The 19,447-nt window shown below is 35.7% G+C and overlaps 1 protein-coding gene across 1 annotated transcript; it reads right to left on the reverse strand.

The window, feature by feature from the left end:
* LOC131941150 (macrophage-expressed gene 1 protein-like) lies at positions 1 to 18,728 on the reverse strand. The gene is made up of 15 exons (XM_059300160.1): positions 18,553 to 18,728; positions 17,758 to 17,930; positions 14,326 to 14,463; positions 13,292 to 13,497; positions 11,883 to 12,019; positions 10,545 to 10,704; positions 9,934 to 10,165; positions 9,619 to 9,760; positions 8,058 to 8,232; positions 7,173 to 7,335; positions 6,446 to 6,569; positions 5,240 to 5,400; positions 2,881 to 3,021; positions 1,105 to 1,234; positions 1 to 149 (listed from the first exon to the last, which is right to left on the reverse strand). The coding sequence occupies exons 2-15, from the start codon at positions 17,917 to 17,919 to the stop codon at positions 1 to 3; spliced, it is 2,220 nt and encodes a 739-aa protein (XP_059156143.1). The 5' UTR covers positions 17,920 to 17,930; positions 18,553 to 18,728.
* Positions 18,729 to 19,447: the final 719 nt, after the last annotated feature.

Below are 19,447 nucleotides of genomic sequence, written 5' to 3' on the forward strand. Positions count from 1 at the left end.
TTAGCTTGAGCCATAGGTCACTGTGCTCTCTGATTGTTCTGACAGCCTCCTGTAGTGACCTTCACGGCTACTGTTATGACGTCTGTACAGAAGGAGAGTCAGCATTAAGGCAAACAGCAGACAGGCAGCTAGCGCACCAAAGACAACACCTGGGGAATACAAAATCGTTTAAAAAACGTCCATAAAAATGCATAATTTGTTCTTTTCTAGTCGATCACTACCAACTTAAAGTAAATATCGTTTTTATGACGCCCATAGAAAAGCGCACAAGAAACACGAGCATAAATCACTAGCTTAATTTTTATAACAATTAAAATGCCCTATAATTATAGATGAATAAACATACAATTTAAGAAAAACTTAATCGCTCATCATTTTCAAAATTGTTAAATTTTAATTCTATTAAAAAAAATTTAAAGTTTATCTAAGAAGTCGGGTTAGATAGTAAATGGCTACAGCCCTAGCCCTAGCCCTAGCCCTAGCCTTAAACCTAGCCTTAAACCTAGCCTTAAACCTAGCCTTAAACCTAGCCCTAGCCCTAGCCCTAGCCCTAGACCTAGCCCTAGCCCTAGCTCTAGCCCTAGCCCTAGCCCTAGCCCTAGCCCTAGCCCTAGCCCTAGCCCTAGACCTAGACCTAGACCTAGACCTAGACCTAGACCTAGACCTAGACCTAGACCTAGACCTAGACCTAGACCTAGACCTAGACCTAGACCTAGACCTAGACCTAGACCTAGACCTAGACCTAGACCTAGACCTAGACCTAGACCTAGACCTAGACCTAGACCTAGACCTAGACCTAGACCTAGACCTAGACCTAGACCTAGACCTAGACCTAGACCTAGACCTAGACCTAGACCTAGACCTAGACCTAGACCTAGCCCAAACTCAAACCGTAGCTGAACAATTAAACTATAACCGGGGGGGGGGTAATGTCCTACTGCGTGGGGGTAATTGACAGGGGGTATTTACCGCCTGGGGGGTAATGGCGGGGAAGAAAAGTTCGGGGGTAATTGACGGGGGGTGGGTTAATGCCCTCTTTAAAATAAAAAATTATACAGTTGGCATATTAGCATATATCGAAAAAGTAGCAGTTGTATTTCTCACCAGCTAAAATTGTGCCGGCATCGGGTGTCACACTTGCAGGATGTGAGACAGTGGAAGACTCTACGATAACTGTTTCATTCAGTTCCAGTGGCCTCTCGATCTCTTTGGCTTTCTCATCGTTCGTCCAAGTCTGAGAAAAAAGTAATTGCAACATGTATTTTAGAACATGAAGTTTTCCCGAGTAAAGTTACCGTTTCAGACCTAACGACCAGATGAAGTAGAGTTCATCTATGTATGTAAACTCGCTAACTTCAGGTAGGCTACTTCTAAGGGCGGACCCAGCTACTCACTACGGACTCAAGACCATCTTTAATATGTGTTGCTTTCTTTTTAGTTATAATTCCGGTATATTGTCATAGTTGCTTATTTTTCAAAGGAGTGTTGGTTGATATTTTAACAGTTTCGATGTATTTACTTCTCGTGTTAATCATTAACAGCCAGTTCTTTAGATAAGTTAGGATAAAATTATTTGCTGCAGAAGTTAATGCAGAGGGAGATATAAAATTGTATGTACTAGAATTAAGAGCGAAATTTCAACGATAACCGCATATGTAAAAGATTTCAAAGCTGGAGGTATAGAGTAGCATAAGATGGTATTATATATGGGATGGACAAAAGGCTATGGAATAAAGTCCAGAAAGAAAAATAGGCTGGAGTCAACGGGTAATATGACACATCATATGGTGACTTTTAATATTTAATTATGTTTCAGAAAATCAAGCCCAAAATTACATTTAGGTAATAAAATTTGAAGCAGATATGGGATAAAGTACACATGAGCTTTTCGTAAACTGAATAATTTGAACTATTTCAAATTTGGAGTTGGGCGTTAATGTGGTAGTGTGCGGTATCGCTTGGAATTTATATGTACTTATCTCATCGCCTGTACGTCTTTAGTATTTCACTAATGGAGGATAATAAACTATTTTGACAATGTATTCTGCAGAGTTCGTATAAAATCTTGCTTTTCAATTAATATTTATTTGCATAAAACCGTAATTCAAAAGTAAATAAATAATAGGAGTGATCTCCCCTAAACTTTCTCGAATATTCTTATACAACACTACGATATAGACATGCTTTTTAATCAATTTTTAAATACTACAACTTTTTAAAAATAGAATAGAATCTCGTAGAAAAAAAGAATTGTTCACCAAGTAAACGCCAAACAATATGTGTAAAATAGTGCGGAATATTATAAGTACTTAATAAATTTATATGCGTTTTTTTTGAGAAATCGGAAATAGCGTAAATTACTACTTTAGGTCAACGGAAATAAACTCAAAACTTGACAGAAGGCATCGAATTAGATCTTTTACTAACAAGTGAAATTTTATTTATCTATCTAAAACAGAACTCAAGTTATAGGCTTTTGAAAAATTGAAAGTAGAATAAAATCCTCTCCCGTTTACCGGAAATCGCTTAAAAGTTAAAACAGAACTAAAATTCAATATAATATTTACATATGAAATTTCATCAACCTAGCTGTAAGGATACGCATGGTATCGTGTTCAAAGACACACATACACACACATACACACATACACACACAGAGACTTAAGCAGAAAATTGCAAAACTATGTTTTTTCTGACTCATGGAGGTGTAAAACGTCGGTCGAAATTTGTAAAAATCGAGATTTTTTTAGTGCACGATTACAATACTCTCTCTATACTTCGTATACGAGAAAGTAAAAAAACAGCACCGGAAAGTGTGTAAATACTGTTCTTTTAGCATCTTGCTGTAATGCTGGGTCGACTCTCTATTAGGTAACTCACCCGTGTAGCAGGGTCCAACACAGATGCATTCTCTTTGTCTACAATGATTGGTGGTTTCTTCATAAAAGGTGGTCTCTTCAATGGTGGTAGGTTAGGCCCAGCAAGATAACCGGTCTGTATGCAGTAGTAAACGGAGCAGCCCTAAAGCAATATTGTAAAAAATTCAATTTTTAAAAAATCATGTTGTGTAGGCCACCTATTCAAAAATGAATATTCAGTAGGACGCGAAAACCAAGTATAAACTTTAATGTTAATAAAATAAAGCGGGAGTGATCTCCCCTACACTTTCTTGAATTTACCTATATAGAAGACTACTGGGGGATGGCAACTCGGGATATAGACATGATTTTTACTCAATTTTTAATTACTTAAACTTTTTAAAATAGAAGAGAATCTCGTAGAAAACAGCATTGCGCACCAAGTGTGTATAATAGTGTGGAACATTAGTACTTTATAAATTTATATGCGTTTTTTATGAAAACGAAAATAGCATAAAGTACTACTTCCGGAACACAGAAATTGCTTAAAAGTGGAGAAGACAGAAAAGTAGATCTTTTAGTTAAATGTAAAATTTCGTTTGTCTATCTGAAACATTGAAAGTAGAATAAGTTCAACTTCCGGTTACCGAAAATTGCTCAAAAGCTTATACAGAACTACAAATTTGATATAATACTTATATATGAAATTTGAAATTTCATCAACCTAGCTGTAATGCTACTCAAGTTATCGTGTTCACAGACATACATACACACACACACACACACACACACACACACACACACACACACACACACACACACACACGGACGGAATTGCAAACGCCAAAATTTTGATAAATCTAGATTTATACTTTTTTGCCCGATGAAAGTCCCCTATACTCCGTATATATTGAAGTACTGAGGAGTAAAACAGTGAAAACTGTCCAAATTTCATGTGATTTTGTGTGCTCGATTACAATACTTTCTTTATACTCTGTATACGAGAAAGTAAAAAGAACAATTTAATTTTACTTGGTAAAAGAAAATCATATTTTCTATAAGTTTGACATTTAACTAAATCGTAAAAAAAGTAGAGCTCTCCTTTCAGACCTAACGATTCATATGGATTATGGAAGATGATGTAAAATGTAGATGTTTCTTGACCTCAGCATAAACAGATGATAAGGGCATGTATTTCAGGTTGGTTTGGAACGATATGCAGACTCAAATCTGGATTCAAATCCGATTTCGAGACATTCGTGTTATCCATCGTGTGCTCAACCAAACTAATTGCAACCTACCAAACTACGTTTCCGACGTATTCAATAAGCATGCACTGGTCAAAATCAAATTTAGCCAACCTCACATATAGCCATTTACCTACGGAAAATGAGTAAGCCTCGCAAATTACGCTAATATATATATATATATATATATATATATATATATATATATATATATATATATATATATATATATATATATATATATATATATATATATATATATATATATATATATATATATATATATATATATATATATATATATATATATATATATATACGACTGTGATTGCGTATTGCCGAAAAAACAAAACCAACAACGTGGTTTCTCGTAGGTGTATGCGAGATTATAAGCTAGTGAAATGTAGATATGTGATCATTATCAGAACAGTCAGCATCCAACTGTTATGAGTTTATCGTTGTTAGAAATAAAAATCATGAAATACAATTTAACGCACGGTCATCGAAATGTTACTTGTGCTTTATCTATATATATAATTCTCTTCTGGGAGCCGTTAGAAAACAAGCTGCAAACGCTCTCCCTACCTCCCCACCCCTACATGGTTTTAGTGAGCTGTGTTCACTCTAAATGTTTACAAGCAGAGCCAACGATTTTAAAGGTAGGGGGGGGGGGAGGCGGGGGGGGGGGGGGAAGGAAGGGGGGGGGGGTTATGGTCCTTAACGAGCTACTTATAGTGTTTTAAAGAAATATTTTCAGTGTCAGCGTTAGTACTGCCGAATTTACAAATTATGAATTATTGAAAATTAGAAACAACTAAATAGCGGCGTATGTTATGCCGCGGGCCGGCTCGTCTACATTAAAATAAGAATTCGTTGTTTGTGCTTCATCTACTTTAAAATAAGAAGTCGTTGGTTGTGCTTCATCTACTTTAAAGTAAGAAGTCGTTGGTTGTGCTTCATCTCATTAAAATAAGAATTTGTTGTTTGGGCATCATCTACATTACAATAAGAAGTCGTTGTTTATAAGAGCGTTTTTTTTTTCTTAAAATAAATGTTTCTAAAAATCTATTAAAATTAAAATATAACCAAAAATACTAAGTAAATGAGAGTGGAGATCAACCATAAGAGGCTTACATCTTCAACAGTAAGCAAGTGCTGGCTGTAACCGGTGGGGCATTTTTGTGGATATGCTTCTGAACCTCTGTGTCGGAAAATGAAATCTTTCAGAGAGTTCGGCGGGGGCTGTCTCTGATTTGCACCCCCACGCGGAGAGATGCCAAGTGCTAGTGGATTTCCTGCAATAAATTTCGGAACATGGAAATCTTTTCCGCAATGGCGTAGGCAGGTGAGGTGGGGGGGGGGGGGGGTTAAGTGGAGTTACAAAAACATGTTTACTGTCATAATACCAATAATAACACTGTTACTTATTTAAATTTATTTCTAAATCAGTATATTTGTATAATTGTATAAGTATGTTTAGAACAGTTGTCTAAAACTGACGCCATGTTCAACCTGAGTTGGTTATTTCCCCCTCCCCACTTCACCACCACAATTGTATAGAGCGACATTAATGTCACACCTAGGTAAGCGCTGGGTAGTATAATTCACCTAAAGTGGCTGGACAGTGGTGAATGAAGTTAACCCCCCCCCCCCACCAACCCACCCCGAACTGATCTGTTAAGTACATTAAATTGGGAAAACGCGTAATGAGGTACCATACCGCCAGAATCACAGCTTTTGAAACAGGTAAAACTATGTAAATATTGTTCTTGAAATTATCAGTAAATAGGTGTGTGATCAAAACAGTGATCTAACCCATATCATATCATTATGTTATTGTACACATTAACTAGGTATTCTACTGAATGCCGGTTTACCCTTTGCCGGTAACATCTATAAGTCTTCGCTAGATTTCCATAGGTTTTTAATGAAAACAACATAAAATAACAAGAATTATAAGTAGAATGGATTGACATATTTGTCTCTCACTTACCTTTTATTTGAATACTTGTAATAATATTATTATAATACTATTATAAAACTACAACTATATGTGTACAGGAATATACTCCTAGACTTTAAAACTTTATATCATAAACCTAAATCTAGTTATTAAACTACATAGTCATTCTAGTTTTAGACTAAAAACGTAGTGTGTTTATCTATATCACGCACGTAAACACTATTAGACCCTAAATGGAGATATTTGCAATCACATCAAGGAAATTTTTTTTATAAGAGTACGTTTTCGCTTCGGATTTCCCACTGGCGATAGATAAGGAGAAATAACCCATGAATTTCCCTCCTAATCAAGTGAGAAAAATTCCACTATTGTCCCACCTGAGCGGCAAGTGAAGAAACCACCAAACGGAACAGAGAACTGCATCTCAGTTTCGTAGTCATCGCTGAGACACAGTGTGGTGTCTCGTAGTATGTGGAGTGGGTAGAAGCCAGTGGGGCAGCCCTGAAAATATAAGAGAGTATAGAGAATAAAAGCCTAGGGACAACCCTGAAAGTATAAGAGAGAGTAGAAGCAACTAGAAAACCCCCAGATAATATTAAGACATATTTTAATATTTTTTTTTTATTTCGACATGGTGGTTCACATGCCACACTACAACCACGGTGTGATGACCACGCCCCCATAGAACTAATTAATCCCATAGTGTGATAATCACGCCCCCAGAGAACAAACTACTTCCATAATGTGATGACCACGCCCGCAGAAAACTAACTACTCCCATAAATGATGACCACGCCCCCCAGACAAACAACTACTCCCATACTGTAATGACCACGCCCCCGGATAACTAACTACTTTCATAGTGTGATAGCCACGCCTACAGAGAACTTATTATTCCTATAATGTGATCACCACGTCCCCAGGGAACTAACTACCCCCATAATGTGATGACCACGCCCCCAGACAAATAATGATGACCTCGTCCCGAAAGAACTAACTACTCCCATAATAGAACACGCCGACAAATAACTGACAACTTTCATTCTGTGATGACCACTCCAAAAAAAAAACAACACCGTCATGAAAATCACCAGCCCCACTTACCACCGTATCCGTGATGGGGTTTTTGCCGCCGCCCGTGTAAAAACCACCAAACAGATAGCCCGAGTCTCTCTCAACTGGGCCTGTAGCCGCACACCAGTAGCTGGAGTAGGTGGAGGACGAGACGAACTGCTCGGTGTGGCAACACTGATGATGATGCTTACAGCTGGTAGCAAACACAATGCAATTGTCAAAACATGAAGAACGACTTTATACAGTTGGGTTGGAAATAGAAAAAACAAAGTAAATTTTACCAACAAACCGATTTTTTTTTTGGTAGTAATGATTAAAAAACGTAGTTAGTTTCGGTTACCTAGGATTTCGTGGTCGCGCGACTTAATACTTTTTTCTCGGTTATTTTAGTTGTATACGCTCCTGCAAGTTTAAATAACACTTATGATTACTAGTAAACTAGTAGTACATATTTCTTAAAAATCAAACTACTCAGAAAAAATCAGCCTGCTGTTCAAAAAGAACAGCAGGCTGAAATCGGCGCATAACCAGTTGACACGTATCCTTAATTGTGTTGGAAGAGGATCCCTTCCAACACTAAAATTAAGAACGAAGAAGAAGAAGAAGAAAACATCATCTTTTCCCTTTAGGGCAAAAGACACATGGAATTCAGCAAAGGAATCGTTGTGATAAAAGCTTCCGGTTTCAAATGTCGTTTGTTCAAAATTTAAGTTGCAAATCGTTTAATTAATTTTGAAGTTGTATATCAATACTATTAAACACTATATTTACCAACTTTTGTAGATCCTAGAATGAATTAGAAAACAGCAGGTGTTTAATTTAGGATTTTTCTCTCCTTTACGGATCGCTTTATCTAGCTATCAATCCTCATCTGCACTCAACAAAACTAATTCAGTATTTTAAATAAATGCGCACCGTTGACAAAAACGATTCGACTCCACATTTGGCGATCCGGCGACAGTAAGGAGCAGCACTGGCGAGTACGAGGGTGGACAAGCGTAACCCCCAGCCCTTGGGTTAACTTGACTAAGGCCGTCACATGGGTTCATATTTAGGAAACTACCTGAGACCTCACAGGTCTGATAAGCACCTGCATAGAATATATATATATATATATATATATATATATATATATATATATATATATATATATATATATATATATATATATATATGTATATATATATATGTATATATATATATATATATATATATATATATATATAAGTTTAATTATGTAATGTATGTGGCGGACAGCGGACGGACCCATGATTACAGAAGTATATAATAAAAAAAATAGACTTGATTGCCATAGAGTGATATATCTAAAGTGCACATTGTCAAAATTATTGATTAAAAAACTTAATATTAAAGGTGTTACAAAACAAATTTCATTTTCCAAACTTATAGTGTTAATTAACAGCATGTGTATTAAACAAAATTAAGAAAATGTATCACCCTTTACACAAATTCTAATTGTTTCTAAAAATTGGTTTCATTTAGTCCTTTAGCACTCATTACGTCCCTTGATAAATTAGGAAAAAAGAATTACTTCCCTGTAAAAAAAACATTACATCGGGGGGGGGGGAGGGGGGTTTACTTTTTATTACTTTGTTTTGGTGTTGGGGGAAAAATAATTACATAATTAGCGTGGGTTGATCAAGTGCGATGTGGTAAGTAAAACACAGATATTTTAAATACTACCTTTTATTTAATTTATACGCTGAACGTACTGTTTACTAAATATTATTTGTAATCAATGACAGTTTACAAAGCGCACCTTAATGTCCTCTATGTTTACTTCTATCTTTCCGTTTGCGGATAAGCTTGGGGTATTATAGTCTTTAACTGAATCAAATCTTGGGCCTTCCCATGTTCGCTTTGGCGCCTACGTTTGTTTAAGTGAGTGAAAAAGACTAGTCGTTTACTAAGTTGAAACAGGCGGTTCCGCCGTCGCCCAAGCATTGTGCGATTTGGTGTTTTCTTTGTGTTTGGGCTTGCGTTTGTGATTGGGTTTGTCTTTGCGTTTGGATTTTGGTTTGTTTTCGTTTGCTTTTTTTTTGCGTTTGTGTTTGTTTTCTTTGGGTTTGTTGTTGGGTTAGTGTTTGCGTTTGTGCTTGTGTTATCGTTTGTGTTTGTATTTGTGTTGGCGTTTATGTTATTTTAGAGAGTTTTTGTGTTTTGGGTTTGGTTGGTTGAGGTTAGGGTGGGAAATGCCGGGTATATGCTGATTACTATACACACATGTCATGATCCTTTACTGATAGTTTATTCACAGAGGCCAGTGCTGCTGCCTGGGCGGGACGGCTAGTATATATATATATATATATATATATATATATATATATATATATATATATATATATATATATATATATATATATATATATATATATATATATATATAAAAGATGTATATGCATCGATATATGTTTATATTTATCAATATAATTAAATCACAACTGCAGACACGTACCTCCAAACGTAAGGTTAGCAGCCTGTGAATGGCACGAGCCGTCGTCAAAGTTAGCAGAGAAACTAAAGTTTGGAGCATCGAGTTTTGTACAGCCTCGTATGGTGTTCATCTCATAGTACGTCTCGATCGACTCCTTTACCAGCTGTGATATATTGGTATTTAATGTAAAAAATGGGAAATTGTGTAGGCAGTATACAAAACAGAGTATAAAATATACTTCTCTTTTTCAAAGTTTAGTTATCTCTTGTTAGCATTATTATGTAAACAAAATGCATGAGATCGATCGAAATAGAAATGCATTTAAGAATTTCTAACGTTTTCAACTTCAGCAACTGTAAAGCGCGGTAACTCTGGTAGCGTCTGTGTTGTGATAAAGAAATACAGAGGGTCTCCCGTCCTGTCCATGGGGACCAGGTTGTTGTCCACTTCCAGGGCCCACTCGTCCACGGTCATGTTTGACCGGAAGTTCGGTCCACCGAACGTGTGAATGAAAGAGTGAGTGAGCTGGTCTAGGTAAGCGCTGGTGTCTGTCTGTTGGCTGATGTGTCTTTGATAATAAAAGGTAATAGACATGATATAATATACGCCTTTTCAAAAACCAGACATATTTTATTTAACATGATTTAAATAAATTAACGAACATCCAATTATTACTTGCTTATTAAATGATAATTTTTAAAATATGCTTATTTTACTAATTTCATTACACATTTTTATTAGATATACTTGATCACAATGTTAACGTGTGCATTTCTGTTTTGTTTCAGAAAATAAATAGCTTCACCATAATATGCGTTTTTATGCAGTAAAAAGTAACATTGTCTAAGCCGCTCTAGTAGCTTCCAAGTTTGCTTATTAGCCATTAATAATTCATATTTGATTAATTTGATTTTCAATTTTTTTTTTTAGCAGGAAGCGTTACTTACCCATAGGCGGCGCTAAACTTGAACAGTTGACGGTAGGAAGCACTGGCAGACACGAGAATGGACGTTTTGCTAGTACTCTCAGAGGAGGCGTAGTGTCGGCTGATAAAATCGTCCTTGACCAGGCCAGCCCCGGCCGTGACACTGGTGATCACGTGAGTCCCTGGGGGTACATTAGCATATTTATTGTGGTCATTTACGATAATAATGGTAGTAAAATAAAATAAAAAATATTTCAATCTGACGGTCCATGATGCAGGTAAAGTAGAGTCCACGTGTTTTTGTAACCTCGGCATTTGAAGGGATAGTGTGTACTAAACACCTATACCTTCTTTAACTTGAGTCAGGTACCCATAGGCGTTCTACCGTTAGGCCACCACGTCCAAATCAAGGCAATTAGGATAGTTCATTCACATAATTTTTATTATAGTGGTGCATAAGGATAGTTTTGGTGGTACAGGTACATTAACCCAATCATGAAAATAATTAGCATAATTATGTTGGTAGACTTACATTATTATAAAAACAGAATATTTAATTGTATATTTTTAATTATAAAAAAAACTATTTGGTCTTGATATGTTGATAATAATGTGTGAAACCGCACTCCAAAGTGTATCCGACAGACACACAGACAGACACACAGACATATGGACAAGATTGCAAAATTATGTTTTTCCGTATCAGTGTGGTGTAAAACGTCGAGATTTGTAAAAATCTCGATTTTTTTTTTTTGCACGATTACAAGACTTTCTCTATACTTCGTATATACGAGAAAGTAAAAATCGAGATTTGTGCAAATCTCGACGTTTTAGGGCTCCCTGTGTGTGTGTGTAAACACGAAACAGCTAGATTGATGAAATTTCATACATAAGTATTATATAAAAATCTTACATAGGGGTCAACTTTTGAGCGATTTCCGGTAACCGGAAGTGGTACTTTTTTTTACTTTGAATTTTTCAAAAGCCTATAACTTGAGTTCTGTTTCACATAGATAAATGAAATTTTACATGTAAGTAAAAGATCTAATTCTCTACCTTCTGTCAAATTTTAAGTAATTTCCGTTGACCGGAAGTAGTAATTTACGCTATTCCCGATTTCTCAAAAAACGAATGTAAATTTATAAAGTACTAATAATATTGCGCACTATTAAGCACATTTTATTTGGCGTTCACTTGGTGTGCAATTCTTTTTTCTTCGAGATTTTATTCTATTTTAAAAAGTTTAAGTATTTGAAATGGATTAAAAATCATGTCTATATCCCGAGTTCCCATTCCCTGTTGTTTTATATAAGAGTATTCTAGAAAGTTTAGTGGAGATCACTCCCGGTTTATTGTTTACCAAAATCTCGAACCAAGAGTTGTCCTTCGTATCTGGCCTGTTGGGTTTGATTTAACTCCAGATAAGTTGCGATGTTTAACAGCCGGCTTTTGAACTGTGGACTCAGTATAGGATCTGGTTGTAGCTTGACTTCGTACCTATTGCAATGTATATGACAGAGATTATATAATTAAAAATTGTGGTTGTGGTTGTGGTTGTGGTTGTGGTTGTGGTTGTGGTTGTGGTTGTGATTGTGGTTGTGGTTGTGATTGTGATTATGATTGTGATTGTGATTGTGATTGTGATTGTGATTGTGGCTGTGACTGTGATTGTGACTGTGACTGTGACTGTGACTGTGACTGTGACGGTTAGCGTTAGGGTTAGGGTTAGGGTTATGCTTTCTGCTAAATCAATCGAGCTGACAATCAAATAAGTAAAGTTACTATTTTGAACTTAGCAGTCCATATGTCAGATGAAGATAAGTACACCTGTTGTTTTTTTTACCTTGTTATAATTCATATGATGCACAGCGGCATTATATTTTCTATCCTGTTTCTGATACTCAACCCATCAGTGCTGGGTAGACTCAAGAATATCCTACAGACTCGAACCCGAGATCCGAAGTAGAATACTTCTGGTAGGTAGTCAAACGCTCTACCATTCGGCCTAACCGACCAACAAAGATTGATTAAATTATTATTCCTTTCTTTCTCTTGCAAAGAAAGACTACTCGGTTAATCTTTTCGTAGAAATTAAACTAACACCCAATAAAAGCGTGGGTCAGTTTATTATCTATTGGATACCTTTACTAATATTTAGGAAGTGACCCACGCTTTACTTAATAGTTATTTAAATAGTAGTGTATATTTAAAGAAATTCATTTATTTTCTACTTTTAGTGCATTATTACATAAAAGCTTGTTATTAAAACGTTTTTATGTAAAAAAAAAATTCAGTACTTTAGATATATTAATGCAATAGAGTTGCATGACTAAAAACAATTGCGCACTTAATGAACATATAATTCACGTAAAATAGTGCGGAATAGTTGGATAACAAAAAAATAATTAGGCATCCCATTAAGTCAAATTTAATTTCATTGTCTTCATGTCTTGACCCACGTGCCAACTTTGAAATAAATCTGTCAGTTAGAAGTTCCCCTTAATTTTGCTCGGAAGTTTCGATCTAGACAGACAGACTTTCGACAGACAGAGGAAGCAAGTTAAATAAAAGCGTGTAATAAAGGTTAACAAATATGGCGCATAGAGTGTGATGTTTTTTTTTAGCAGAGGTCACATTTTTTTGACGATTATAGTCGGGTACAAAAACGACTGACAGTATTTATACGCCGCCCCTCAATAAAAATCAAGATTATAATTTTAAAATTCCTACCCAAATTTAAAATAATTTTAAAAAAAACCTCCCCCAAACCTGTGGTATCTGAGTTGCACCCTGACGGTGACCGCCTTGTCCTCTATCTGGGTGGACTTGATGTTCTCATGCTCGTAGGAGAACTTGCCACTGACCAAGACCCCGCCAAAGCTGAACCCGGCATGGATGTTGACGGTGTTGGAGGTCAGAGACTTGGAGGAGTGCCAGCTGTCGATGATCTCAGCGAACGTCTCCACTCTACTGTACTGTAACCAAATTTAAAATGTAGCCGTGGAGTAAGGGGTTGTTAAGGGAGAATTACAAATGTAAATATACAAAGTGTAGGCTCTGTATGTGTGAGGGGGGGGTGTTGGGAGTAGCGTTAGAACCTCTACCTGACATGGTTGTCCATAATAAAAAAATTGCTGACGTTAAGCCGCTGCTAGGTAAGCCGGTGCACTAGTATCGCTTCACATATCAGCACACGGTGAATAGGTAATATAATAATATATAGTAATATAGTAATATACTAATATAAATCCTCAAAGGTAAAAGAAAACGACTTCACCCCCCCCCCCCCCATCCGTCCACACCCTGTAGGCCTACTCTTAATGCATCAAATGTGGCTTGATGAATTGACGGCCCATTTCATTAATTATTACATTTATAATTGGATATGATTTTTTATTGCAGGGTAAATTAAAAAGTAAAACTTCATGAAAACCTTGATAGGGACTGTGTAGTAAAGGTGTAACAAATCTCTGAACTACCTTGATCGGGACGTTGTAGTAAAAGTGTAACAAATCTCTGATCTACCTAAATAGGCACGGTGTAGTAAAAGTGTAACAAATCTCTGATCTACCTAAATAGGCACGGTGTAGTAAAAGTGTAAAAAATCTCTGATCTACCTAAATAGCGACTTTGTAGTAAAAGTGTAACAAATCTCTGGTCTACCTTGATAGGGACGATGTAGTAAAAGTGTAACAAATCTCTGATCTACCTTGATACGTACGGTGTAGTAAAAGTGTAACAAATCTCTAGCTCTACCTTAATAGGGACGGTGTAGTAAAAGTGCAACAAATCTCTAGATCTACCTTGATAGGGACAGTGAAGACGTCATCGGGGATGAGAAACTGACCGTCGTCCGTGCCTTTACACTTGCTGAAGTTGTAGGTCACGACCATCCCTGCCTCCAGGTTCCGGAGATTGTCCCAGCCTATGCCAGGCAGTACCTGGAATAAAGTTAACATTTTAAAACCAGTTTACTTAAGATTTTTTACAATAGATTGCAAATTCTTCGACGACTTTTATTCAGAAAAAAATCGCCATGTGATTGTCGGTGTGCGTGATATTATTAAATGGAGGAGGCGGGGGTGCTGACCACACCGGGTAACACCATTTAGGGGGTGAAACCTAGACGAATAATTGCAAATATATAGAAGAAATTACTTTTTGTCAGTTCAATGAATGATTAATAAGAGCTAAAAAGTATATTACATACAAACCTGCTAACTATAGAGAAAACAACGCTTCATCCAGCTGTATTAATAACCGACTGTAGATTAATATCGTTACTATTACCTTTACACACTATAAAGCTATCACCTGGGAGGGGGGATGGCACAGTAGCGTACGCAGGGGGGGAGCAGGGGGAGCGGCCGCTCCCCCTCTGGCCATTTTCAGCAAAGTGGCGCCTTTTTGGAAACTTTTTAAACTCAAAGTTTTAAACAATGATATTTGTTAACAAATTTTTGGTCGGCACATCTATGTAAATCACAAGATTTCTTTTCATGCAGCAATTAAGCATTATTGTACTAGTTTAGTAGTGTCTACGTTTACAACACGTATTAACAGCTGCATCAGTTTGCCATTCTAAAAATAACCATTACGATGCATTGCAATGTTTAAAAAACCTCTACGGTAGTACCACTTGGCAAGAGAGGTGTTAAGTTTAAGGCAACTGTATAATGTATTTGCTTACGAATAATTGAATTAAAAATTGTTATACATAAAACTTCACACACAATTACTTTATATATACAGTTTGAATCGTGTGATTAATTTTTAAAAAATTACAATACATGAACAAATACAACTGATGTGGCACCTCTATTTAAATTTACTTATGAGCAAACTGCGTAGTGGTGGGGAAATTTTGACGTCATCACGATGAAGTAGTGGTATTTTTACAGTGTGGGCGATAGTGATTACGATTACAAATTATATGAAATAGTTACAACCCCCCTCCCCCATGGACCCCTCTGTAAAAAAAATATTGTCATAATACCACTGCTACTTATTTAAATCTATTTCTGTAATATATATTTGTGTAATATATATTTGTGTAATATAAATGTATGCTTAGAACAGTCATCTAAAAACTGACGCCATGTTCACTCTGAGTTGGTTATCCCCCCCCCCCCCCCCCCCACACACACCACCACAATTGTGTAGAGCGACATTAATGTCACACCTAGGTATACACCGGGTTGGATAATTGACCAAAAGTGAACGGACAGTGGTGAATGAAGTTGAACCCACCCCCCCCCCCCCTCCCCCAACCCAACCCGAACTGATCTGTTAAGTACATGTAGAAAAACGGGTAATGATGTACCAAAGTACCATGCCGCCAGAAAATTAGCTTTTTAAACGTAAAACTCTGTGAATATTGTTTTTGCAATTACCAGTAAAAAGTTGTGTGATCAATACAGTGATCTAACTCATACCTATCACTATGTTAAAAAATTATTCTTTAAAGAACACAAAGAAGAAGTAGTTAACTAAAATATATGATCTGAACTAAAAGACCGATGTTTGGTTAAACGTAGGCTGTTATTCCTTATGTTTTTCTAATATTCGAAAAGCGTGGTTTTATACCAACTCTGATTTTAAAAAACTTTCCTTATGCTGTAATACTTTAGCATTTATGATGACGATATATTAAATTCTGATTATAGACAACAAAATTTTGTAAACACGAATAGTGTGAAACAATTTCATTATAATCTAAAATAATTATTTATTTGTTTTGACATTTATAATTAAATGTGTAGATATATACATATTTATATTAAGAGAGTGATTATTTCCCCTTTTTCACTTGTTTTAAATAATTTCCCAGGAATTATTATGTAAGAAATTTTTTTAACAAGAATTACAAAACAGATTGTGTTACGTTCATTGTTTTTGGTTGTAGTGTGTGTACATATATTTTGTTTTTCTTTAGATTGATACAATTTTTGTTTTGTCGGCCTACATTGTGTTTTTTCTTATTTCTCCAGAGTGCTACTTTCAATTTATTTTACATCATAGCGAAGTAACGACATACAGCTTAATTATATATATATATATATATATATATATATATATATATATATATATATATATATATATATATATATATATATATATATAATACACGTATATAGAACGTGTTAAATATTTGGCGCCTTTGTTTGCTCTTTTCGCTCCCCCTACAACGAAAACCTGGATACGCCTCTGGGATGGCATCAACAGCAAAATTTGCCGAGAAAATAAATTTTAGTTGAATATTTTATTTTCAATAACTGCTTTGTCAATCATAGCCCAGGTTAGGGTGACTAAAAATTTACTATGAAAACGTTGCATTTTACTTTCTCGTATATGAAGAATTTTAGAGGAAGTATTGTAATCGTGCAAAGAAAAACGATATCGAGACGTGTTATTTTGCAATTTTGTCCGTATGTCTGTGTGTGTATATATGTGTGTGTGTGCGTGTGTGTCTGTAATTGTCTGTGTGTTGTCTGTGAACACGATAACTTGAGTACCGCTACAGCTAGGTTGATGAAATTTCATATATAAGTATTATATCAGATGTGTAGATGTTTTTCAACTTTTCAGAGATTTCCGGTTACCGGAAGTAGAATTTATTCTACTTTCGGTTTAATCAAAAGCCTATGACTTGAGTACTGTTTCTGATAGACCTAGTGACGCCAATGTTACTTGATATTATCTCGCGCCTTGAATCGCGACTATGCATATTTTAAGGGGTGGTTTTAGAGGGGACCCGAACAAAAGACCGAAACGGAAAAATGGCTGCGAAGCTCTAAGGCCGACTGACCATGATGCCGACAACCAAAAGACCGACAACCAATTGGCCGACATCTGAAAGCCCGATATCGTACACGACATGTATACATTTGTTGATTCGACGTTGAATCTGATTTTTTGTTTGTTTTGATAAAACAACAAATTCAAATAAAAAAAGTCAATATGTATTAAGACACATATTAAACATACGAGATGTAAAGTACACCATCGAACAAAATCGTGCCTAGTAACTATTTTAGCCCCCCCCCCCCCCCCAACTCCTGTTCTCACACGTAGTCGCAAAAAGCGACAGTCCGCTAACTTCTACACCACTTTTGTCTAAAAAATATATTTTTTAATTCTATACGTGCTTCCAATAATACATTTAAGGTACTAGTTAGAATATTAGGTATAGCCTATATCAAAATCAGGTAGGCGGAACAAAAAGCTATATGTACCTCAAAACGATCAGCTTTAAATTGACTAGACCGTGACTGCTCTTGGCATCGCCTTGGGTCACCAACTGGCCAGTCCGATTGAAACTCCGTCGGTATATATGCTCCAAGGCTGAACTTAACCAGCGTTAGCATTATCATCGGCATTACCGTAGAAGATGACATCTCATTTGAGGCTAACAAATTAAATCAAGTTCAAATCGTAACATGTGCAAATTACAAGCTAAAAAATTATATTTGCCAGAATCAGACTAAGCAATCCTATAAGCATTTGCTGTACAGAAATGTTATAATATTATGCGAAAAATGATTATAAATAATTATATTCAAGGATGCATCAACACTCTTGGCTACTAATAAAAGGAAAATAAATATTATTTATAAAGTTTAAATAAATAAATAAATATATATATATATATATATATATATATATATATATATATATATATATATATATATAGAGAGAGAGAGAGAGAGAGAGAGAGAGAGAGAGAGAGAGAGAGAGAGAGAGATAGATATATATAGATATATATATTTAATATATTTATATATATATATATATGTATATATATATATATATATATATATATATATTTAAATATATATATATATATATATATATAGAGAGAGAGAGAGAGAGAGAGAGAGAGAGAGATAGATAGAGAGAGAGAGAGAGAGAGAGAGAGAGAGAGAGAGAGAGAGAGAGAGAGAGAATATGCAGAATTAAATAGCGAACACAATGATTGCCACTGTATCAATACGAAGTGACCAGTAACGATATAGGAAGACTGAACTTACTACAGCAGACCAATATCGATGTCAATGAGTATCGACTTGATGAAATGAGTGTTTAAACAGCACGTCTAAAATTGCTTTATCGTGTCGATTTTCATAGTGGAACAGCTTGTTTTAAATAGCCTAACTGGAAGCAGTAAGTTATTGTTTTATGTTATTTTTACTAGATCTAGACTGATTGTGATCTCTACACGGAAGGTGAGCAGCTTTTAAATACTATAAAAACAACGAACGGGGACTCCCCTTGTATATTCAACAAGTTATATCTATTTCTGTTTTGGTCAGCTATAAGTAGTCTCTTTTCCCTAGGATACATTTTGAAGTGGCAAAGTTATATCCTCGAACAAATTTTTCTAGAAAGTTGTTATCAAGTTGAGATTTTAAAGTTGAAGCTCGTGTTAAACCCGTGATCCAATAAATGTTTACTTAACGAGGATGACTAAGTTTTCATGAATGTTGAGATCACGAAGTCGCATACTGGAGCACACACACACACACACACAAACACAACATCCTAAACAATGCGTTGGTTTTTATTTTTCGTAATTAAAACAAATGACGTTTTTTATTTTACTTTCTCGTTTACGGAATATATAGGAAGTATTGTATTCATGCAAAAAAATTAACGAAATCGAGATTTTCACAAATATCGACGTTTTAGCCCATCCTGAGTCAGAAAAACTTAATTTTGCAATCTTGTCTGTATGGTTGTGTGTGTGTGTGTGTGTGTGCGTGTGAGTGAGTGAGTGTGTGTTTGTTTGTGTGTATGTATGTGTCTGTGTGTCTGTGTGTGTCTGTGTGTCTGTGAACACAATAACTTGAGTATTGTTACAATTAAGTTGATGAATTTTCATATATGCGTATAACATCATCAAATGTGTAGTTTTGTTTCAACCTT

The sequence above is a fragment of the Physella acuta genome, unplaced genomic scaffold (genome assembly GCF_028476545.2).
Source record: "Physella acuta isolate Inbredline_101_S28 unplaced genomic scaffold, ASM2847654v3 ptg000350l, whole genome shotgun sequence".
In the NCBI taxonomy this organism is placed as follows: Eukaryota; Metazoa; Mollusca; class Gastropoda; family Physidae; genus Physella; species Physella acuta.